Source organism: Varroa destructor, unplaced genomic scaffold (assembly GCF_002443255.2).
Source record: "Varroa destructor unplaced genomic scaffold, Vdes_3.0 BEIS01000001.1, whole genome shotgun sequence".
Taxonomy (NCBI): Eukaryota; Metazoa; Arthropoda; class Arachnida; order Mesostigmata; family Varroidae; genus Varroa; species Varroa destructor.
Genome location: NW_019211454.1, coordinates 31,868,486 through 31,884,721, shown reverse-complemented (window position 1 = coordinate 31,884,721; position 16,236 = coordinate 31,868,486). Strand labels below are relative to the sequence as shown.

General features: G+C 44.7%; 1 protein-coding gene across 4 annotated transcripts in view; it reads left to right on the top strand.

Moving 5' to 3' along the window:
* LOC111253319 (protein tolkin-like) overlaps positions 1 to 15,968 on the top strand; it is a 111,835-nt gene extending 95,867 nt beyond the window's left edge. For all 4 annotated transcript variants that reach the window (XM_086977919.1, XM_086977917.1, XM_022812557.2 and 1 more), the window contains 3 exons: positions 10,299 to 10,463; positions 13,064 to 13,158; positions 13,311 to 15,968. In XM_086977919.1, the coding sequence (XP_086834045.1) occupies positions 10,299 to 10,463; positions 13,064 to 13,158; positions 13,311 to 13,472 (422 nt within the window). In that variant the 3' untranslated portion in view covers positions 13,473 to 15,968. The remainder of the gene's footprint in view (positions 1 to 10,298; positions 10,464 to 13,063; positions 13,159 to 13,310) is intronic.
* The last annotated feature ends 268 nt before the right edge of the window (positions 15,969 to 16,236 follow it).

Below are 16,236 nucleotides of genomic sequence, written 5' to 3'. Positions count from 1 at the left end.
GTTTTCTAGGGTACGAAAAGGTGCAGACCATAGGTTAAGGCTCTATCTCCCCTTTTCTCAAGTCCTATTCTCATCAAGGGCTCTCCTCAAAGCCGACGTTTGAATCAGTTCCGTTAGTTGGGGCTCGCTGGTTCGGGAATGATCATAGAAAAAGAGAGAGAAAAAGGATGATATCAACGACGAGGCCGGCAACGCTAAGTCGAACACGCTGCCTGTAGTAAGGTTGAGTGTCGGGCTTAATTCGGTTAGCCAGGGCGATTTCGACGCCGCCAACGTCTGCACACTGCAACGTATGATAATCTAACAATGTTCCCATCCTTCATGCTTTGCTGCTCCCCAAACAACTAGCTGCCCCAGCCCACCCCAACCGATTATGACTTTCTGTGGTAACGTTAACCCTGCCCAATGCAGAGGCGACAAGAAGAACTGGGTCGAGGACATAGTTGTAGCTTTCACTGAGCGGCGAAGAATGAGCACGTGACAAGGGAATGGGAAACGCAGACAGGCCTGGTCCGGTAGCGTTATCTCAAAAAATTCGAGGAAGAGGCAATTCGACCGCCTTTCTCCCAAGAAGTGTGCAGGGTCGCCTTTCCATCGCTGCTAGGATAGCTTCCATTGCCGTGGCCGTCTTCGCCGTCAAGTGTACAGAGAACAGTCACTTAGTCAGTCAGAACCCATCGCCTCGGTTCGGGCCAGTACTCCAGGAGCGGCGCAGTTCCGAAAAATATGCGTAACTCCTTCTCTCTCTTCTTTGCTCTCATGCCGGCATATTCGTATTTGCGTGTGCGCATGTGTGCATGTGTGGGCAACCGCAACGGAGGCCGACGGGAGCCGGTCTGTGGCAAGCGCCAGCTTCCAACCTCTGCTTGTTACGCAATTCCTTTCCGTATGTGTCAATGGCACACTCTAAGCCACCTCCATCTGCACTTCTTCGCGCCTCTTATGTTACGGTTCGGCCATTCCACTCACCGCTTTTTCAGCCGTTGCTGCGCAGTGTGCGACAGGACCTTCTTTGCATTCCCAAGCGCCTCTTTCTTGGGCGTCACCACAAACACTGGCGACCGGCCAGCCGTTGGCTCTTCCTCCTACTGCTATCCCGGCTGAGTGTGCTTTGTGCTTTGCAACCAAAGCAGGAAGGCTAGAAGTACGGCGGTCGTCGGGTGTGGGTTACACATTACCTGCCTGCCGGGTCGGCGAGCACACGCCATGCCGAACTTACAATCGGTCTTACCACGCTTACGGTCTTACCATTTCTTGCTACTGGTCATTGCTATCATCGTTCTATATGCGATACGCCATTTGGATTGGAGTGGTTGTAATCAAGCAAACCCCAACAGAAATGGTGGTATGACAGCTAGCTTGAATGGTGTCTGTCGTCATCGCGTGCTAGACGCGTTAGGCAATGTTAAGAGGCAGCATGCGAATAGACCGCAGCCAGTCTTGGCCACTCGTCATATATACAGGGTGAGTCTTTTCATTTCTGCTGCTACCGACGGACGAGAGGCTTTCAGGCAAAATGCTTTTGCTGTTGCTGAATACGTCATTGTCAATCGTGCGAAAATCGAATGCTTGAAAATCGTTTGTGGCAACGTCGTTCTCTTGCTCTGTGCTGGAATACACGTATTTCGTACATTTTCTCGTACACTTTTTTTTCCTTTCCCCTTCTGCTGCCTCTCGTTCGTTTTTGCCTTTGTTCAAATGTTCAAAAAACGTTTCTGTATGTCAGACTGGGAAGTGTACATTGACTCGCCATCATATATTGCACATCATTTCTGTTCCTTTTCGCCTTGCTGTTTGCTTAAGAAGAACAGTTTCTCTGCGGCGCTAAAACTCAGGCTATTTTAGTTGCTGCCTCACCCCGCTTCGTTCGTTGTCATTGGGGTGACACGCAATACCTACAGGTCGCTAGGTTTAAGCTGACTTAGAATCACTGAGATGCAGTGCAAATATATGAAGTCTTTTGTAACTCTTGACTGTTGTTTAGCGCACCGGTCCGGAGTTCAGCGGACCGATCTGGTCTGTCCCGTGTCATCCCCTCCGCTGCATCTTGAGAGCGGCCGTCAGTCGGGTAAGCTCTCTTTGACTTACTAATGTTACTCGGCAAAGACTAGCAGCTGTACTCTTGTCAGGTTAGCTGAGCTGCACTTTCCTAGTTTATTCCCTTGTCCCTTCAGCCAGGTCGTTAGCAACCAAAAGACCACCTGCTCACCGTAATTCCGTCCCTTCGGCTACTGCTGTTACCAGCGTAACCCATTGCCCGGTTGATGCTGCTGCTGCTGCCACCTCGAGTCGCTTTTGCACGCCTTTTTGCCCGTCGAACCAGCCCGTGGGCTCTACTTGTGTCCCGAACATTCTTCCGGGCTCTCCAGGATCAGACAACCTCTTTAGTGAAGCTATTCTGCTTTCCTCTTTTCTTTTATTCGGCGACTCTGCCAGTTTGGTAGATGGCGACGGCGGCGCCAGTATTAAGGTCAGGAGCAGGAGGAAAAGGAAAAGAAGGAGTTACGGAACAGGCAGGAAACAGACACACCTACCTGCCCGGCCAGAACGGAATGTGGTGGGTTTCGTTGGAGTGGCTAGGGTCAGCAACAGAAACACCAGTAGTTTTCTTTCAAATGCAACCCGAGCTAATGAGCTTTTCAGGGTCAGGGAAGCGCCTTGGAGCCAAAAAGGTTAGCTTGGTGGGAGAAAAAGGCAAGGGCGGAACGTAGGATGGAAAAGAAACAGCGTAATCTATTGTTGAGTGGGACAGCATCCATCGATAAAGCAGTAAATTCTTAGAAAGGAACTTCTCGAACCCTCTTCGGATTAGTTCATCGTGCCCTATCCTCTTACGTTCCAGAAGAAATCTGACCTTTACCCCGGGGGACACCAGGCAACTCTATGCTAAGTGAGACTACTAGTTATAGGGATTTATCGATGTTTTAAAAGGAAACCGGCTCCAATCTGTCGGGCTTGACTCTGATTAAGATTCTGAAAGGAAGTATTCCATCTGCAAGTCATCCACCGCCACCACTCTGTCCACTTTTCGACCCTTCTAACGGTTGTCCTTTGCTTTTCTCACTGCTGTGGAGTTCGCTTCAATCAGGAACTAGGCCCTCAAATTGACAAACCGCCATGTTATGTTCGCCTGCAGCATACCTATTTCGTCGGCCTAGTCGAGCAAAGTGCGAGCCGCACTCGGCTTCTTTTCGTGACGAAGAGTAATTACGAGCAAAGGCTAGCTACAGATGTGGGTAAAACTTCGCCAACGATGTAGGAATTCATTGGCTGACTTGCTGGCCTTGTTAGATGGCATTCATGTAACAAGCGGTTACTTTTATCTAGCTAAGAGTCCCTTATGACACCTGTCGGCAGCAAAACAATTATGTGTGGCTTCGTCTGCATGCTACGCAAACGGTGTCTTCTACACACATACACACACGGCTCATTATTTTGCTACCGCGGTCCTAGATTATTGTGGACTACGTCTACTTCTGCCATTATCGTTCGCTGCTTCGTGTTCGTCTTCCTCATCGAAGGCCCAGTGCCTGTCCTCTAACCTGAAATGCCTCATGTTGGTGTACTGAGGCGCGTTGAGACCTTCTATCTGCCGGTCCCCTGTTGCAGCTCCTATCGTAGTTAACAGATAGTCCTTTGTTCGCCTTGTCCCCTGCTACTGCTTACGGACAAGGGTCGATTGGCAATGCCTCTTAATAAAGATGGCCATTTGTCACCCGCTTTCGGAGAAAACCTTGACTTCGGGTAAGGCATTCTAGAAAGGCGCCCAGCTAACCCGATAGGATAAAGCGGCACAATAATACGTCCCGGCAGTACTAACTCGCCATCGACTTGCAACATTGCCAAGCGTTACCAACAGCACAGTCTCCAGTGCTGTCTGAGAAAGCACAGCTGGTCCTAACAGCTCAAATGGAAATCGAGAAGCGTTCGTGTAACGTCGTCTATCCTCTATTTCGAGCTGACACGGCAGTCTTCTGAGGTAAATTCACAGTGCCACCGTATGGGCAAAGTGAATACGGCTCATAGGCATTTGGAGAACAGGAAATAGTGAGGAGACGTGCGTTTTTTTAAAAAGTCTTTGAAGAAGAATGGCTTTATCTTTATGCACTCTTGCTACGCTAATAGTAGTCTTTCAAGAACAACCTAAAGTCAAAGTGTAAGGCGACAGTGGCGTTATTTATTGTTAACGTCCTTTCGTTGCTGCTAAACACAGCTAACGTATAGATTATATGTAAATGTATATAAACTTAAAAGCGAAACCGTCGGTGACGTCCTATATTGAACGTCTCAACAGGTAAATTTATTCGTCTCGTTCAAAACAAATACTGCTCGGAAGGATTACAGAGGAACAGAAACAATTTTTAATCGTAACGCTTCAAAGTGAAACGGTATCGCGTTGGTGCCGCTTCTGACTGGCAACGGCGAAGACGTTTTGCGAACCACTCAGGCCAAACAGTGAAACTGTTCTCTACTATAATTGATACCATATTCTGTATTGACAAATGTTGTCCTACTATACACACTATTGTTCCCATTCGGTCGTTTTCGTGTGACTATGCTGTTCCTCTTTATATTATCGCCCAATATAACTAGTAATATGGTAATAATGGCTAGTAAAAGCAGATAGAAGCTTCGAATATATAGTCCCACACATATCCTATTTTATCGTTTCATTACATTACTATATATTAATCACATACTTTGTTTGTGGTATAGAGTCTACTGGTGGCTACAGAGTCTAAATTCAATTGGAGATTTAATTAAGCCTCTTTCGTTAAACAAGAAGACCGATATCGATAAATCGCTGGGATTGTCTCTTCCTGTGGCAGAGTTGACAACGTTCGAGGCCATTTTAAGGTCACTCTGTTTCGCGGCTTCAGTTAGGCCCGTTTTTAAATTATGGCCGTATCGTTTGCTTATCTGCATAATGTTATCTTGAGTTAAAACGATCGTAAAATTTAGACGACGAAGTAAAGCATTCTAAAAATTCATAATGTTATTAATATACCTACGAGAAAATACCTACGGGAGGTTTATTGTTGTATCTTCCAGTAGACATTTCGTTTAAACTCTATGCAAAGGGTGTGATTCTCAATATATGTGCTGCTCTGAACGCACATGGGTACTGATAATTATTCAACACACTTAGTTATTTGAAACTTGCTAGAGTGATTTTTTTGGGTCATCATGTGTACTTGTACATTGAGATTTTGACGACGAGCTTGTGCTTATATATAGAGCAATACACCCAGCATCAGGTTCGATCAGGGCCATAGCTAGACAAAATAGCAGTCAAATAAGCTGTCGTAAGATTTACTGCGAGCGGGAAAATATCGGAGTTGACAGCGTCAAGCAGATCCTTTGAACTGAAAGGACAACGAAATGGACCTGAGTAATGTGTCGCATTCATTCCCTTTACGCTTGATCATGAGCTGTTGATTTCTTCGTGGATAAGGGCAATAAGTAAGTTCGTTGCTTAATCAGAACGCGGACCACTGGAATACCCGTAGCGTCGTTAGTAGCCAACGTTGACTAGCGAATAGCGCAGTGTTGATACTATGGTACTCGTCTTTAGATGATAATAGTATGTTTTTAACATGGCGAATGTTGGGAGGCGGACGTTCCTCCTTCCCAGTCCGCCGTTCCGCCTGTATTCATGTCGTCAGGTTGTGACAGCACTTCCATCCCTTTTACTGTCGATGAATCGATGCTTACAGACACTGGGCACAAGCCGCTCGAATCGGCTGCATATGCCCACTGGTTCCCGGACATCGGTGCCCTGTTACCTTTCCCTTCCAGCTAACTTCACTTGTCGCAGAGACCGCACTAATCACCAGATGCAGATTTCCTCACACGCACGTTCCGCTTAGATTTATCAGCGAATTCTGAAAATATCTAAAACGACTTGACGCGACACTCCTAGGTGTTTAAAAAAAAAAGGTCAATATATGCACTGGATATCATCATCATCATCGTTTCTGATGGGCATAATTTACAATCCCTCTTATGGAATACCTAATCATTTTTATGAAGCTCATAGCGTGATTTCTCACGCAACTATTTCGCTTCACACGGTTGTGAAACGCATGAGCTTTACATTGATAGCATCCACATCAGGGATACCGAACTATTAGGGCGGTTACAATTCTCATTTCACACGTTTCCCTCAAATTATTGATGAAATTATTTTCTCAAGAAATCAACGTCAGCGTTACGCATCACTGCTGCGTAGCATAGGCTGCGAATACCGTCGTTACATTGTTTACCAGTATTTAAATCTACCAACAGTTATCAGGATGCGTTTACGTCCATTCTCCTAATATTATGAGAAGGTTAAGTAGGTCGTACTATTCTTGGTTCTATTATAGTACTTCGTTCTCTCGAATGTGCGATACGGAAATCAGGAACAGCAGGTAACTAAGACCTTTCGACACGATATAAAGCCAGCTTGTAGCTCCTTGCTGGGCAGAACCTGTCGCCAATATCAAGCGTATAGTGTGTTTTCAGCTGAGCACACGTTTCCCTGTTCCTTTCAATTTTGAGTACGACGTTTGGTATTCTAGAGGTTAGAAAAAGCGAGCTATTACTTCTTGTACAACCAGGATCAGCTCTTTTCAAGTTCAAAGAAGATATGTTTCATCGGCGATTTCGAAAATAACTAAAAGATGACACATCTTTGCTTTGATATTACAAAGCAGAAAGAACATCACGCTCATATCGTTTTTCTGTTACTGACTGTGAGTTGCCGCGTAGAAAAGCAACTCTTCCCAGCGCTATACTTCCGTTTAACACTGGCGTAAGCTACTTAATCCGATAGTCAGTGTTAGACTGTACAGAGGTATGGCACATCATGCTCACAGAGCTGTCGCAGAACCGACAGAGCCCTTTGCAAAGGCATATCTGCCTGTCCTAGAAGTCCTTCTTTAAGCAAACACAAATGATACAAGTGCAGTTCGCACTTGATTCGATACGAGTATTTTGAGGATGAAGAGGTCTGTTTCGGTAGGTGACCTCGCTCAAGGGATTCGAGCTCACTTTTGAACTGAATTCCATGAAGTTATTTAAGTGAAATAGACGACAAAATTTTCAATAGAAACCAATTCTCACGCTCACGTACTTTGAAATGAGTCTACTTCTAAAGGATCACAGATTTCGCAAGCCTTTCGATAAGATTGTTCCAGATTAAGCCTTTGTAAGCAGCAGTTTAATGCTTCTCAGTAGATCAATAATGGCGCGCACGTCATGCCGCGTACATCGTACTTTTTGGACAAGACTCGAAGTTTTCGAATCAATTACGCCTAAATAGAAGCAGAACTCTTTCATCTATGAATAGAGTAGTTGGGATAGCTCGTTATCACCGTTATTACTTCATCGAACGTATTATTCAAATAATTGTTGTACAAAATAGTAGAAATAACTGACATATAACGTTGAACGAGCGCTCCCTAATATTTTCTTCGTAAACTTGGGTATCTAGACTAGTCAAAACGAGCATTTTGGACCCTTCGTCATAAGTAATAGCCAACTTAATAATTTATGTAGATCTGATAAGAAGTTACCAATACTATGCTGACTAAGCGAAATACGAAATTTACATAGCCATCAACTGTAGCGTGTAGGCGATTTTTTCAGAAAAATCTTTTACCTTTTGCTCACAGTTGATTATTTGGCTTCGGGATCGCTTGCGTTCCTCTTATTTTCTCTGCCCTACCTTGATCTGACTGTGAAGAATAGGTATGTCGTGTATGGGCCGAAAGGACGATTTGAGCCTGAGTCCCTGAGAGCCCGAAAACGGCCAAGTGTTTTCAATGGCTGCCCCATTTCGGTTCCTATTCCGAAGACTGTTGAAGTTTCTTGCTGTTTTCTGTGGGCGGCCACTTTTGAATCTAGCCTTCCCTCCCGTTTCCTCAACTGAGTGAATTTTCATCAGTGAGGTTCCATATTGGGAATACCGGCAATAGTTTTTGAGCGCCTAGGTAGATGGAAAACGAGCAAAGGTATATACGTCCGTTGTTGCTGGTGCTAAAGGAGACGGCATTTGAAAATGATCCAACATCTGTTTTTTGTAGCTTATGAGACCTCGTCTGCCTGTTTGTTCTTTCGTTTTCTAGTGGTTGCTTCGACCCGCCTGCCGGGCTACCAGCCTGTCCTGGCTACGTAGACCCTCACAGGACACAGGAACAGACATACGTACCCCGTCCGCACGTATATAATCATGCACATGAACACGCTTGCAGCGCTCGCATCACCTAACAGCTGCACTTACTCTAGCCGAAACGTGGAGTAGATACGCAGGAAAGGCTCCGGAGATTTGACTGGTTGGCTGCCTAGGTGACTGGTTGGTTATTTGCTGAATGTAAATTATGCGATTTGCCAAATGTGGCACAAACGTGCCTGCGCTACTAGAGATGCCAGTTCTGCCCGCTGTAGCGACGGCTAGCGTTGCCGCAGACGGTTACTTACAGCCCTCAGTGCAGCAAGCTGTAACATATAACATGAAGAGACGGCGCACTATGCACATGCCTCAGTCTGTTGCTTCTCCTTCTGTATTTTGAAGCCACGCTAACGCTAGCAGAAACCGATACGAACATCATGCGAGGGGAGGCGAAATCGGTGGAAGAAAAGAAACACAACCCACCCTAGCAATCCTGTAAAGGAAGCGAAGTTTCGACGCTTACCCGTCCGCTTCCTCAGTTTACACTATGATTCGCTCTCCGGAGAACTGAAGTTCAACGAGCGATGAAATAAGGACCACTCAGTATTTCGCGGATAAATGCGGGCCAGTGGCAGTCGCCGACTGCCAGCAAAAGTCGGCTCAGATAGAGCAGACGGAAGCCGCCATGGCGCTGCAATAGTAAGATCCAAGACATCCGCCTGCCTGCCTCGAAGTAGCAGTAGAACATCAGGAAGTGGAGAACGTAATGGTACTGGCGCCGATGGGGTTTGCGGAAAGCCCTGTTGCTCTCTGGTGGCTAAGCAACTTTGATAACGGTCGGTGTGGTCGGCTCGGGCTTTTCGGTTTGACGTTTCCTCCGACGGCTGGCAAGACTTGTGAATACCTGCCAGGGAGTATTGCTCAGTGTGAGCAAAGGCAAAAATAAAAAAAGGATACATGCTTGAGGCGAACGCAGGTGTCTCGAACCCCGAAGATGTGTTAGTCCTCCTCAAACGAAAAGAAAAAAGATCTCCCGTAACTGAAGAGAGCAGGAAGAGAACGACGTATTGCCGCATTGGCTGTAAAGGGCCAGAGCGGAGGAGTACGTGAGGGAGGACCCAAGCGGCTTCAGCATCAATAACGCGTAGGAACTGCGGTAGAGGCAGCAGGAGCCGTAGAAAGATTGGCGGCCGAGTCGCCGGGATGGAACGGGGCTGCAGGACGTTCGCTACTGGGCAGACACAAAAAGCGAAGTTTGCCCGTGGATGATGACACATGACGTCTTGGGAGCATTGTGTGTTCCACCGCAGATCTTCGCATGAACGGCCACCATTAGCAACAGCAGCGGCAGTAACGGCGACAATGGTAGTGGTAACAGCGGCTCAGCAGTTCGCGTAGGAACAGCAGTGTGCGAGCAGCCGAGCAACCTGCTGGACTCCCGCTAAGAATTGGACCACTGAGATTCTCGTGCTTCCACTACTGTAACTGTTGTTGTTAGGCGGTCGAGTCCCGCTATCATTGCTACCGATATTAGACTAACTTCTGCGGTAAGTGGACCCATCCACTGACGCCTGGGATAGGCAAGGAGTAGAACACGGTCGTTGGCACTGATAGGCAATAAATAGACAAAAAAGGGTAATTGGAAAGACAGAGAGGCAGATTCAGACAAGCAAACAACCACTTCGTCTGTGGGCTGTGTGAAAACGACCAAACCTTTTCGGGCACATATCGATCATACGATGAAGCGCTACTACCGTGTACCAGTGATGTTGGTGCTATTTAGTGGGAATGCTTGGTTTTACTCCAAAGCAAGATAGTCAAGCACACTAAATAGTATTGATATCGTTGACTGACAAGATTGTCCGCGTTAATTTTTTAATAGCTCACATGTTGCTTAGGTTAAATGTGAGCTGTTATTCAGCCTTCAATACTAAGCTTATTTCAGTTACAGGAATTGTTATCACCCAATAGATCCAAAATATATCCGAGTTTTTTAAGGTTCAAAGATGAAATCTGTGCCAGTAGCTTTTATATGAGCGTTAGACGCATCTCTTAGGTATATTCATCGAATACTTGAAACGTTTTTTGCTTTCAACCATGCTTATGTAATAATTAAATGAACTATAATTGCTGGCTGTTACAGTATGTGGTGGACGACTTCAGGCTCGAGCAGGTGTCCAACATATCTATTCACACGTCAAATATGGCGACCAGGACTATAATAACGGCGCGGATTGCGATTGGCTTTTGGAGGCCGAAGGCGGTACCGGTTTTGTTCGATTGCAATTTATGGCTTTTGAACTGGAAGGCAAGTGACTGATGGCTATATACCATTGTGTAGAGTTTAGGTCAGCTAATGTAAGCTACGTCTAAAATTGCAAGCTTTTAAGCTTGTAAGTAACGAAACGTGATAGGTATTCATATATCTCTAATCAGCAGGCAAGAAAACAAGGGTAATCCTTGAAAACTGCTTAATCAACAGACTGTCTAAGTACGATTCTCTTAAAAGAAATATAGTAAACCTAACACCCTGTCGACGACTCTGATTATGAGGAGGGTCGACCTAGCAAATGTCGCTACGCGCTCTTTACCTTCCTTTTTAAGGGATGCCCAAAATATAAAAAATAGGAAGTATCGGCTATCTTTTACGTTACGCACGAGTTGCATCTGATACCAAAATATTTTTGGCAGATGTTGCATGGTTTCAAGTTCTTGAAACCGATTTCTTTGCACAGTCAATACGCGATTTTACTTCCAGTAAAATGTCAAACGTTCGAGGTTTTTTCGTGAGTGAAATCATCTTAACAATTATGCAGTCTTGAAGCCAGAGGCAAAAGCATATCAAATATGGCTTGTTTTTTTACGTTTCTTTTTACTCGCCTACTTACTTATACTTCATTGTGCGACCGTACCTTTCGAATGGATAACGGCCGTATGATAATTTTAACCGTTTTCAACTGAACACGGCCGTAGCAGTTGCGAAGAAGATGTTGTAAATGTCGCTGGCAAATACTCGTTCTTCTCACTTGCCTCTGCTGCAAAATACTCCATGTACCTCATCATATCTTCGTATCGACTGCCACATCGTTATGTATCGTCCCGCTACAGATGCTGTTGCTGCTGGCGCCTCTATCATCGTCGTGATCGTTATCCTTTCAGCGCTGTCTCACCGACTTCAGTGGCTTTTTCCCTTTTTCGTTCATTGTGCAGCTATTCTTCTTCTATATGTCCTTTTTTTCGTTGCCTCAATGTTGTCGTTGTTTCCCTCTTCTGCCAACTTTGTCTTAGTGTCGCAGCGACTTTTGTCCCTTTTTTGGGATGGCGTCCCGCTCCTCATACTTTTTCTTTTCTGTTTATCTTTTGTCTTACAACGGGCAAGGAAGACAGACTTTCCTTCGCGCCGTGCCCCACGAATACTGCTGTTCCAGCATAGACCGCTCTCCGAGCAACCGAGCCCGCCCCTGGCCGACTGCGGATGTTCCTGCGTGTTTTCGTAGGTTACTCAATGTATTTGCACGCCTATCCTACTCCCGTGATCTGTTTCAGCTTTCCCCTCGGTTACTCGCATGTTTCCCCGCTAACAGCAGCCCCGATTCTGCCTCAACACCACCGTTCCACTCCAAAACGGCCTGTATACTGCTTGTGTGTATGAGTTGCCCCCTGTCCTCTCCCAACCTCTGTTGCCTCTGTCATGCTCATACTTTGGCTGCTGGGTCTGTCTCTATTTAGCGGGCTTGCTGCTTTGTTTGGGCACATGAGCTCGTCTGGTTCGCCTTCGACGGGCGAAATTTCACTGCGTCCTCCTCTCTCTGTCCTTTTATTTCGAGTACTCAACCACCGGCAGTAGCACGACCAGAAGAAGCCGTAGGATTATTACTTTCCAGTCGAAGTCCCGTCGTACTTGCTCGATTTACCGCTACTGCAGTTTCCGCTGTGGCTTCGGTCGCCGCTACCGCTCCTTCGATTTCTCTATTGGGCCTCTTGTTGTCCTGAAAAATAACGACGCCCACCGTCACCAGCGGCAACGTGGCTAAGGGCTATCCCTTTTTCCGACATTTTTCTCAACGATACGCTGTTTGACAATGCATCTCTACGCAGCGGTTGTTACGACCACTATCACCGGTTCTTCGCACACTTCACCAGGCCGAGTTTGTATTTCTCACACCCCTTCCACACTGTCCAATACTTTCTTCTGCTCGATCACTGAAGTTGCCTATCTGCTCATCAAAGTACTTCTTTGTTCAGAGCAAAAGTAGAACGCAACGGACCTTCGACATTGTTCCCAGCCATCTAACCCGCTTCAGTAGAGCGTGTCTAGCTCGCAATTTGTAATTAAGATTCGAGCCCGAGGATACACAGTTTGACTGTGTCTTTAAGATGCAGGTTGAAGCTTTTAGACGTAGTATGAACCTGGTATTATAGCAATCACGTTTTACTAGAGCTGAGATCTATAATTAATGGGGAAGACCTTACACTTTTTTTTGGCGAAAACGCGAGTTTATTAAGTTGACATAGCAGATGGATACAGGCTCCTGAAGCCAATTTGCAACAATGTCAAAAAAGCTGAAGTTTTTATATGAGTATGGACTATTTTATCGAAAGACTGAGCTTCAAATTATTCGCGAAATTCATCATCATCATTATCCGTTTAGCGCTGCTAGTAAAGGTTACCACTCAGTAGTTCCGCCCAGTAAAAATATAGTAAGACCGCAAAAAATTTTTCCCTTCAGACCAAAGTGACGTGGATTACACCATCCGGAGATTGGTGAGATGTTGCAGTTTTCATCAAAACAATTCAATCTACCTTGGTTCAGTCTGCCAACTAACTGACTGAGTAATTCAAATTGTATACAGAATTATCTAGCTGTTTCAACAATTAATATCAGTGATGTTATCTTTTACATGCAGGTGATAACCCTACGGATTGCGGGTACGATTCGCTGACTCTATACGACGGCTACGATGATTCAACGGAACCCCTTAATGTATTTTGCGGAACAAAGGTTAGCATCTGATGTTGTACCCGTACGTCGGTACGATACAGAAACAACTGCTTTGAAAAAACGAATGATTCATATGTGTAGAGACTTGCGATGTCTTCACACTGAATGCCTCGTAGTACAATGATGTTTGTCTTAATCCCATTGACTTTCAGCTGCCCTCCGATGTTGTGACGGGTCCCGTTTTGTTAGTTCGTTTCAAAACAGACGACAACATTGCGGCTAAAGGCTTTTCCTTGGCTTACTCACTGGAAAGCACGGGAAATAATATCTCGACCGGTCTAACGCGCATTTCACTTAAGCCGCCAGTCTTCTAAGCAAATGCCAACAATGGCCCACAATTGAGGGGCTTCGCCCGTAAGAAAACTGCTACTGTAGTTTCCACTTGCAACAATTATGCGATACGTCGTGGGTCATCGTTAGGAACAAGGGATCTATTCGAGGAACATTTTCGTCTAAATATCAATTGCGCTTCCGTTTGTTCGTCCTAATGGAACAAGCAGGACCTTTGACTAGTTGAGAAGGGAATCAATATATTTAGATCTGTGTATAGTGGTAAATACTTCTCATGACTATAGTTCTTTTTGTCTATGTCGTGTCTCCTTCATACCGAAGAGAACTGAGCGAGTCTGTCTGAGAGGCGTTAAACAGTAGCGAGAATTATGCATTCTTCATTGTGATGTGCGAAGTCGTTAAATGGCTAATACTTCACGAAGTTCGAGGGGACGAGGCAGCCGTTAACAGTGACAGATAACCATATTTTGGCCGATATGATGTTCTGAACTTATTTTACAGAGAAACTTGCTTTCCGGACTAGAAATATAAACGCGGAAAACTATATTTAATGAAAATCTGATCAAGACGTTCAGACGTTCTTTGCAGAGTAGAGTAGACAGAACAATTTGCTTAGCAATAACATCTTATGTGCGTGTTGCCAGTACACGAAGCTCTATCAGTCTATCCCAAATATGTGATACTATATGAATACTTTTATGGCAATAGAGTTGTAACCACCTGAGTTTTTGCGTAGCATTTTATGCCATTTGTCGACTAGCACCTTTTCGTTCTAGTAGTAGCAGTAATAGAGCAATGTATTGGGTAGTTATGTGGTTCGAACCCATTTATTGCGGCTCATTTCGTAGAGAAAGGCTTCTACATTTTAATAAAATTCACTTGACAGGTGTCTCTTGACTCACAAGGGATGACACATTATTAAACCACTAATGTTCAAAAGTATTTTCTATTTGTTTTGCTCATATGTCTTGTTTGGCTAATATTAGAAAACAAATCATCATAGAAATCATTCCGCACAAGCTTGCGCTGTAGCTCTTTTGTCTGTAAAAGCTCTCGGCGGCAGTGTTTGTACAACAAAACGTTTGTGTGCGTGTAACGAAAGCTCATGAAGATACCCATCTTGATCATGAATCACCAAGTAAAGGACATGCGCTAACGATTATGGGAAGGAAAGAAGACAAATCAAAGTGCCAACAACAACAGCAAGTGATGGAGCGACCCAACGCCGATTAAGACAACTATGAACTGCAATCGATCGATACGCTATTGTACATAGAGTTTATAAATTACACTCATTCGTTTTTACGACGGAGTAAGAGAGGTTAGGCTCGAATCACAAAAATACAAACGTACGGCTCGAAACATTTTCCATACAGAGAAATTTTACCTCGAAAGTGTGTATAACATGTCACAACGCCATCGTTAAACCGGCACGTTACGCGAGCTGAGGCGAGTGATTGCCTATCAAAGAAACGAGGCTTGTGAACTTGAAAAATTCGATTTTAAACTAATAATACCACAGTAAAAGGGTGATGGGCATATTTCCAGGGTGGACGTCTCCTATTTGAGGGATATGAGTGGTTTAAAATATTGGTTATACCATTGACTAAACGATATCCTTGCATCACCGCGTCCAACCCGAAGGAGAAAATAACCATGCGTCGATTTAGCAGTATATAACAATGTTCGGAAACTGTCGAAATTTTGAAAGATATTGAAGGCGTTGTCTAAGTGGAGTGTCAAGTTCGTCAGGTTGATTATTATAGTACAGCTGAATTGGACATAGCATCGGCCGACAGGTGTGTCTGTGTTTGTATCGACCATAAGTTGAAGGACGGTGTTATTTAGGCCCATGTTAACATCAACGGTCTTCACCAAAGGCAAATCATTCAGATATTTCCGATCTCGTTGTCGTCTGGGTCGGCAAACTGCAAGGCCATGCGACTAGGGGTAGTTACTTTAAATAAGGGTAGTCGAGTTGAGATAAATACCGTTTTTATAACATGTGAGAAAAGAGGCACCCAGGTGGGGTGAAACTAGCCCGCGCTGATAACCATCTGTTAATAACGGAGATCGAAAGTAAACTTGTTGACCGCAACCGCACAATCGGAATTTAAGTCTGGGAAAAATTAAATGTCGACGAAAACGAATACCATAAAGATTATCGCAGGGATAAGAAACATTCTAAACGGACAGGGCGCGTTGTTGTACATAAGAGTTTTACGATAATTTTATGCATTAGTTTCATCATTACCATTACTGTCTACGTCTGTTCTTTGGTACTTTAACTTACCATGTGTACGGAATAAATAACAAAGTTGTTCTAGATCACAAACAACTTTTACCACCGCGAATGAGAAAAACTATAATGACAGGAAAAATGTAATTGTGTACTACTAGAATGCTATTCCATTTCCACAAATGTACATCAGAAAAAAACACGGTACAAAGCAATTCGCCGTGTACCGCGTCTAGGTAAAAGGATAAAGACCTGATCAATAAATATGATTTATACATAAGGGCATTGCTTTCATATTTATTATTCGTGCTAACTATGGCTTTGTGTTTTGTTTTAATATATATATATATATATACATATATATACGTTTTCGTCCACATCCTCTATAGCGTGTGGTAAAAGTGGTTCATAAAACTGAACTGAGGACGGTGCTTTTTACCACGTTGGGGCTGTGTATAGGCTACATTCAGGAGCGTCTCGGACCATTCAAAGCGGACCAGATTTCGAGAAAGTGTGACTTCCTGCAAGAGGCGGGCATCCAAAAGTAT